The 8,178-nt window shown below is 38.0% G+C and overlaps 1 protein-coding gene across 1 annotated transcript; it reads right to left on the bottom strand.

Annotated features, from left to right (window-relative positions):
• Window positions 1-999: 999 nt before the first annotated feature.
• PTGS2 (prostaglandin-endoperoxide synthase 2) lies at window positions 1,000-7,941 on the bottom strand. The gene is made up of 10 exons (XM_036442492.2): window positions 7,737-7,941; window positions 6,894-7,010; window positions 6,619-6,762; window positions 5,967-6,110; window positions 5,371-5,552; window positions 4,611-4,694; window positions 4,238-4,484; window positions 3,661-3,947; window positions 3,159-3,306; window positions 1,000-3,018 (listed from the first exon to the last, which is right to left on the bottom strand). The coding sequence occupies exons 1-10, from the start codon at window positions 7,786-7,788 to the stop codon at window positions 2,609-2,611; spliced, it is 1,815 nt and encodes a 604-aa protein (XP_036298385.1). The 5' UTR covers window positions 7,789-7,941; the 3' UTR covers window positions 1,000-2,608.
• Window positions 7,942-8,178: the final 237 nt, after the last annotated feature.

The following is an 8,178-nucleotide window of genomic DNA, read 5'->3' as shown; positions in this document are numbered from 1 at the left end:
AATTTACCTGGAAGAGTACAGTTAAAGGAGAGGGGGAACAAAATACTTGGAATTTATAGATATAATTGAGGATGAGGAGTTTTAAAACTATCTGAGTAGTAGCACTCTGTGAAAATAGAGAATGACCAGGAGAGGATCAAATCATATAGCTTCTTTCAGGAAAGAAGCTATAGACATTTGTGTTAAATGCTACTGAGCAGTCCAACCGATTAGGAGGATGGACAAAATTAATTAAGCTGTGCCAGTTAAGAACAATGGAAGAAGGGAGTCATGATGATTGGCAAAGGAATCTGAGCTAGGTGCATAAATTAGGAAATGTGAAGTTAATGTGGTGAAAAATACTGAAGTGATGAGGGTGATGGTTCAGTAGGCCTAGTGAAATTGGAGAGTTAGAAGTTAGAGTGTGAGTACTAAAATGGGTGAGCTGTAGGTGTTGGTAAAAAAGGAGGATACTTGAAATCAAGATTTGGATAGTAATTAATGGTGATGAGATCAAGATATGTATGACCTTGGGAAATATGCATCACAGGAATGGAAAAGGCCAGGGAAGAGGCAGGCAGAATGGTAATATGTGGTCCATTTGGATATTGAAATGATCAAAATGTCAAGAGTAGGGAGGGTACAACAAAAGCCGAAGAGCCAGGTGTCCATGACCTGCCCAATTAAATATAATATCTTCCTCTTTAAACTTCCTTTTTAATTCTATACTTTGTTAGTTATTCTTTTCTAATTCTTTGTTTTTATGTACTTGTTTTGTTTTTCCTTCTAGATTAGGCAATGAGAACAAGTTTGTTGCCATATTCTGTAGCATGAAGCACATGTTTTCCATATGGTGTGGCAGTTAATAAGATTATGAATAGTGATCCTATGAAGCCTCTGTATGTATGAGGGCAGATCCACTTCATTAAAGGCTAGTCTAGTTTGGAATAGGTAGGAAAATACAAAACAATGGTTTAAGTATAACCCTTTAGAGAAATCATATGCCATATGACAAAGATATATAGAAACAGTCTTAATTTATTTTAGAAGAGATTTTTCAATTCTTTTGTATAAAAATAAACAGACTTATTTCAACACTTGTACTTGACATAAATTTAAATACAGTTTGAGGCACCAAAACATTCACACACACACACATTCCAAATTCCTGGGTTCAGACAGCAGGTTGATGTTAATAACAATTCAGTTTTTAAATTAGGGAAGTTGAATTTTTATGCAAGCCCTTCTAATATTGACTATTTCTTTTTCTAACCATTTATACATAAAATCTTAAAGAAAAATTCCCTGAGTTATTTCTCTTTAATGAGATTTCATCATCTCCCATGAGACATGCTCTTATTTACATAAATACTAATGTTACCCATAATCAGTGCTTGATTAAAAATATTAAAATCTACAGTATTTTGACTAATGTCTCTTCAATAAGTTATGATTGAATGAATTAATGTAGCATCCACAGGTCCTTAAAAAATGTATAAAAGGTCAGTTTTATGGCACTTCCAGGCTGATGAGACACAATGTTTCTTGTACTGGTCTATAGGTGAATCTTAATGACATAAATTCCAACCTTATAACTCAATGTACCAGTCTTGGGTTCCTGAAAATTAATTCACATCTTAATCCAATAATTTCTCTTGTAGTTTTCAAAATTCAAAGAGGTAATCCCAAAGAAGATGTAGAGAGGCTTCAACCCAGTTTATAACAATAATTTTCTAACAAAACATAAATAACAATCCTCAATAAATTAAGTAATGTACAGTACCAGAAAATGTCAGCTGACAATGAGATGTGGATAAGAAGAAGCATTATCTTCCTGGGAACTATTCAGGAATAGTGAGCTTGTGTTTTTAAAGGAAAAAGACATTCCTTAGATTAGGAATATATAGCTCTTCTTGTCAAGAACCCCTTACAGTTCTTTCTAAGTCTCTTTGTAGCTTCTTCAGTTACACAGAATTAAAATTAAACATAAAGTTATCTGTCTTTCACTTTACAGGTGAACACACCTTTTTTTAAATCAAGGACTTTTTTTTTTTTTTTTGAGAGCTTTTGTTTTCTTTTATTCTTCTTAAGAGGAGCTCTATAGTAGTCCTGAGCTGAGGTTTTCCTGAAACCTTGCAAAAGTTCAGATAAGATAATATAGGTCGAGTCCAAAGAAAGACAAACTGAGGTCTTGAAACCAGAGAAACAAAATAGAAGTAAACTGATCAGAGGAGCTTCTTTTAGCAAAATGGCTAGAAGAAAATCAAAGGACCAGTGTGCAGGTAGTTGCTTCCAATGTATCATGGAAAATACACTGTAAGAATCAGAGTGGAGACAGAAATGTGCAGCATTTTGCCATCTTGTAACAGCAGTTGAATATTTAAACATCCATGCTGTGGCTCCTACTGTAACAGTCTAAACTGAAATTCAAGTAAAAAGATGTCACATGACATCTGTTTGTCCCTTTAACTAGGAGAAACGACATCTCTAAATCATTGACACAAAAATCTTCACAAGGGTCACCCCTTTCCTCCTTAACAGAAGTTAAGTCACCTAAGGAGCTTAATATAAATATTAAATAATTAAAAGAAATCATTCATATAAATAAATAAATATGACCAACAGACTCCTACAGTTCGGCTGAACGTCCTTTTAGTAGCACAGTAGGATTGATATCCTCCAGTCCAGAGTGCGAGGGGTTCACATTCACGGTGACCGTCTTGGTGGGCTGTGGGTCCCCAACACTGAACGACGTCGAGGGGCAGCCTTTCACGTTATTGCAGATGAGAGACTGAATGGAGGCAGTGTTGATGATTTTAAAGCCCACTTCACCGCCAAAAGTGCTAGGCTTCCAGTAGTGAGGAGAGCATATAGGATTGCCCATCAGCCCTTTCAAGGAGAAGGGGGCTCCAAGTTCTACCATGGTCTCACCAAAGATGCTGTCTGGACGAGGCACTTCTATCAGAAGGGCAGGATACAGCTCCATGGCATCAATGTCACCATAGAGCTCTTCCAGCTCCGCCGCCATTTCCTTCTCTCCTGGGAGGGGGACAAAGATATAAATTTCTTACAAAATGCAACAAAAGAGTTTTATCCCTTTCCTCAGACTGCTTCCAATTTCTCTGTTGTTCGCATTAGGCCCTCTGAATCGTTTAAGAAGTTTAGACACTCGTTCTCACCTGTGAGTTCTTCAAAGGATTCGTAGGGCTTCATCCGAAAGCGCTTGCGGTACTCGTTCAGAGGCTGGTATTTCATGTGTCTGCTGTGCTCAATTGAGGCCTTGGCTACTTTCCGTACTGCAGCGGGAAGATTCCGACCGCCAGCAACCTGGGGAAAAGGAATTATATTATAAAACAATATGTCTTTAGGCATATTTACAATTTCTACTTTAAAAGTCCTCTACCAAGTAAATAAGACCTATGCTTCCATCTGAGACCTAAACTGTTCAAGTTTGAAATAATCATTTCTGTAGTCTCCGAGGTTATAGAAAGTTTTAAAAAATGCCTATCGCTAAGGTATGATTACATACTGCCATTTGATAACTGTAGACTAAAAGCTTTGACTTAAAAAAAAAGAGAATTTTATTAGCAAACGAATTGCCTTTTTAGTAAGTTGAATCGAAATCATTTCTAGTTAGGACTAGTCCTCTGTTTTATTTTGCTTTTCAATAGTAATGCTTACCCTGCCAGCATTTTGCTTGGTGAATGATTCAACAAACTGGGTAAGCCCATGTTCCATTAATAGAGAATTGTTGTAGATAAACTGTTGATAGCTGTACTCCTGGTCATCGATTTGAAAGTTGTCAGGCAGAAGGGGGTGCCAGTGGTAGAGAGTGTTGAACTCAGCAGCGATGCGGTTTTGGTACTGGAATTGTTGGTTGAAAAGCAGCTCTGGGTCAAACTTCAGTTTGAAGTGATAGCCACTCAAGTGCTGTACATAGTCTTCAATCACAATCTTGATAGTTTCTCCTGTTTGCACAAAATAAAACATATAGAACATAAATTCTTTCTGCTCATTAAGCAAACCAAAATGCAATTTTGTGGACGTGCTATTCCTTCCCTTCTACTTTTTCATTTTTTACCATGAATGCAAAAGGCAGTTCTAGATTACAGTCATGCTCACGGATTAAGTTAATAGGGAGCATGTAGTTTTATATCCATTACATTCCCCCAGAGTGACTTAAAACGTAGAAAAGGCAACCAACTAGTTTTCTCCGGGGAAGATGGTTTTATCGAAATTATTTCCTTATCTTCCTTACCTATCAGTATTAGCCTGCTTGTCTGGAACAGCCGCTCATCATCCCACTCTGGGTGCTCCTGCTTAAGCACATCACACACCCTGTTGTGTTCGCGCAGCCAAATGGTGGCATACATCATCAGACCAGGCACCAGACCAAATACTTCCTGGCCCACAGCAAACCGCAGGTGTTCGGGGACATGAGGCGGGTAGAGCATCTCGGCCTGGGTATCTTTGACTGTGGGAGGATAGACCTCTCCATCAATGACCTGAAAAACAGTGGAAATAGGGAAACATTAACTTAAAAGTTAAGGAATGCATTTCAACCAGGGATTTTAAAAGTACAGGCAAAGGGGCAAGTCAAAGCTAATTCTTAATATTCAAATGGAGCAAACCTGATATTTCAGTTTTCCATCCTTGAAAAGGCGCAGTTTATGTTGTCTGTCCAAAGTTTCACCATACACATGATTTAAATCCACCTGGAAAGTTATAGAAAAAAATTTAGTTTGCTGCTACTGAAGTTGTTCTTATATAAAGCATCTATGACATAATGTATTACTAAACATTTTGATGATTTAGCTGGCTTCAGTGAAAAATTTTCAATAGAACTCTTTTTTCATAGGCACAAAATCTAAGTTAGTATGTTTACCTACTGAAGCTACAAACTTATATATGTCTCTTGTGTTTAAAGACATTAGTATCTCCTATGCAGCCTATTAATATATCATATGCTTTGCTATAATTATATGGATATTTCCTTTAAAAAGCATCAGCAAATGTATTATTAATATAAAATTATTAAAATAAATGAATTGGAATCCAAAATATAATGCTGCAAAAATTTTCACCTTATACTATTTAAAGCAGCATAATCAGGGTACAAACATGTTTTTTACAACATAACTTTGGCCATGCTGATATTTTGAACTAAAAATATGAGCCAAATTATAAATGATATCTGTGTGTGTGTGTGTGTGTGTGTGTGTGTGTGTGTTTACTTAACCAGTGAGTTAAAACGAAACTCCACTAAAAATTTTATAGATAGGACACTATTCAAAAAGAGGGTGAATTACTTGGTGTGGCAAGTAAACACATGGTCTTCAATGTTGGCACCTCACTATGATTAGCTATATTTCTGATGTAGTTCCATCTTACCCCATGACCCAGTCCTTTAGTGAAAGCTGGTCCTCGCTTGTGATCTGTCTTGAAAAACTGATGGGTGAAGTGCTGGGCAAAGAATGCAAACATCAAATTTGTGCCCTGGGGATCAGGAATGAACTCTCTTCTTATCATAAATTTATCCAGGATCACTTCTGAATCAGGAAGCTCTTTCTTCCCTGAAAAATGAGAAAGCCAAGAATTCATTCATATATTCAAGAAAGCAGATAATATACTGTCAATTTATCAGGACCTTCCTCCCTTACAGGAGAAATACAATTGTGTCCAGGATCATAATATAAAGACAGTTCGAAGACACTGGGAAACAGCTTCTTATTTAATAATTTTATCTGCTGTTTAACTAGTACGAGCCCGGTTTTAATAAAAGAATTAAAAAACATTAAGAAATAGTCTACATGGACTCAGTTTCAAAAAATCTCCATAGATATCCATAAGAAAGGAAGAATTATACTTTTATTAGTAAATAAGTGATAATCTAAGTGAAATCTAGGGTCTAAGTAGCAATTCACCCTGCCTCTCCCTCCCCACACCCTCCCATTTCAATACATATCTAACTGTCTCCTCTCACTGACCTTTCACACCCATGGGCGTTGGGCAGTCATCAGCCACAGGAGGAAGAGCTCTGGTGTAATAGGAGAGATTCGAAAAGGCTTCCCAGCTTTTATAGCCATAGTCTGCATTATAAGTTGGTGGGCTGTCAATCAAATCTGATCTGGCTGAAATTTTCAAGAGAAAAAAAATTTGTTTAATTTGTTCCCATATGCAAGGCAAATCAATATTCATTTTTTTAATCGTAAAATATGCAAAATAGCACCAGAGATTGAATTTAATTTCAACAATAGTACTCTTTTAAAACATGTACACTTTAGATTCTAACTGAACTTAAAAGAATGATTCCTTAAAATAAATCTTTAAGAAAGTATATATACTTTATACAAGACCAAATGGTCTACCATCTTGATTTTTCAAGTAACCATCCAAGAAGCTTGGGAAAGATTTGTAAGCAAAATTCTGACTGTGAGACAAAACTTTATAAACTGGATAGGAATGAAATGTCTATATTTTTTTGCCATTAAGTTAGAAGGCACACTAAAAAAGTATATTTAAAATCATTTTGGTAAGGTTGGAAATATGTTTTTGGATTAGCTTTAGTAGTCAGGGGTATTATAACATTTTTTTTTCCCTTTGAGAAAACTGAAAACCTTAGAAAGAGAATGTACTTACATGTCAACACATACTTCATAATTGCATTTCTCAGGAAGGGGATACTATTGACAATGTCCCAGACTCCCTTGTAGTGGGTAAGTATGTAGTGTACTGTGTTTGGAGTGGGTTTCAGGAGTAATTTTATTCTTGTCATAAATTCAGCTGCAATGAGAGAGAAAAAAGGGATGGCGAAATTAATGGGGCACATTAGAATATGCAAATCTGTAAAATGACAACTATATATATATATATATATATCCCTTCCAAATGAGGGCACCCAAAGGCAAACTTACGTGTTGAACAGTTTTCCCCGTAGAATCCTGTTCGCGTACAGTCACACGTATACTGGTCAAATCCAACACTCATACATACACCTTGGTTTTGGCAGGGGTTGGAACAGCAAGGGTTTGCTACAATAAAAGTAAAGACAGTAAATAAATTGTTCTTTAGCATCTTAATCTTGACTTAAACATTTACTTGTTTTACTTCCTATGGGTCAACTTCACAATAATCAATTCTAGAAATATACAAATAGTCATGGGAAAATAAAGTTTTTAAAAAACCTGCCTCACAGAATGGTTATAAAGCAGTAAGACCTACTTCCTATTCTAAAAAATAAATAATGGAAATCAGGTTGCGAAGTAACGTGTAGATGCTCAAATCAGCATTAAGAAGCTCAAATAAATAGCTCTCTCAAAATTAGGAAGGGTAGAGCTAGGGAAAATCGCAAAGTAAATAGTAAAGTAATTTAAAACACTTTGCCTATCTGAAAAGCAAAAGCAAACAAACAAAAACGGGGGCTTTCCTGAGAAGGAAGGCACTAACTGTGGTATTTAAAGAAAACAATTACTCCCACTCAGTAACTGTGGGTACCACACACACTAGCATTTCTCATGTTCTGACTTCATCCAGTCTCATCAAAATGACAACCTGCCAATTAGTGTCCCTGTGCCCATTTTGCAGATGAGAAAACAGACCCAACTGGTCCTTGATGATCAGAGCTGATGGCAAAGCTGGGATATATCTACCTGGTTCTTTGGTCTACAGACTCCCTATTCCGAGAGAGCTCAGAGCGAGGGGCCAGGGCAAGTCCGAGTGGAGACTGGCTGGCGGGGCGCAGGGCGCCGGGTACCCACCTGCAGCGCAGAGAGCCAGGGCTGCGCAGAGCAGCAGGGCGCGGGCGAGCATCTCTGTGGCGTGTGCGCTCAGGCTGTGGATGAGGATGGAGGAGCGCAGGATGCAGCCGGAGGAGCGCAAGATGCAGCCGGAGGAGCGCAAGATGCAGCCGGAGGAGCGCTGGAGGGAGCTGGAGGAGCGCTGGCGGAATTCCTGGGCGTACTCTGTAAGCGCTCTCTCCAGAGTCCTTAGTCAACTGGCAGCTAACGGAAGGAACCTTCCTTTTATGCGTAAAAAACTAGCCCACGTGACGCCATGACTGGTTCTTTCCGCCTTTCTTACTCGCCCCTTCCCCCCCCCCTCCCATCTCCAAAATTGCGTAAGACCCGCGTTAGACCAGCAAATGACAAAGTCAGGAACTCGGGAAGCTGCTCTTTCTCGGCTTCCGCAAGGTGGGTGCAA

The sequence above is a fragment of the Pipistrellus kuhlii genome, unplaced genomic scaffold (assembly GCF_014108245.1).
Source record: "Pipistrellus kuhlii isolate mPipKuh1 unplaced genomic scaffold, mPipKuh1.p scaffold_m20_p_18, whole genome shotgun sequence".
Classification (NCBI taxonomy): domain Eukaryota; kingdom Metazoa; phylum Chordata; class Mammalia; order Chiroptera; family Vespertilionidae; genus Pipistrellus; species Pipistrellus kuhlii.
Note: the sequence above shows the minus strand (reverse complement) of the source record. Positions and strands in the feature narration are given on the sequence as shown.

Coding starts and splice junctions, on each gene's coding strand:
- PTGS2 (XM_036442492.2), bottom strand. CDS start 7,788: ATGCTCGCCCGCGCCCTGCTGCTCTGCGCAGCCCTGGCTCTCTGCGCT. Junction 7,011..7,736: donor CCTGGCTCTCTGCGCTGCAG/GTGGGTACCCGG, acceptor CTTTTATTGTAG/CAAACCCTTGCTGTTCCAAC. Junction 4,695..5,370: donor CTAAAGGACTGGGTCATGGG/GTAAGATGGAAC, acceptor ATAACTTTCCAG/GTGGATTTAAATCATGTGTA.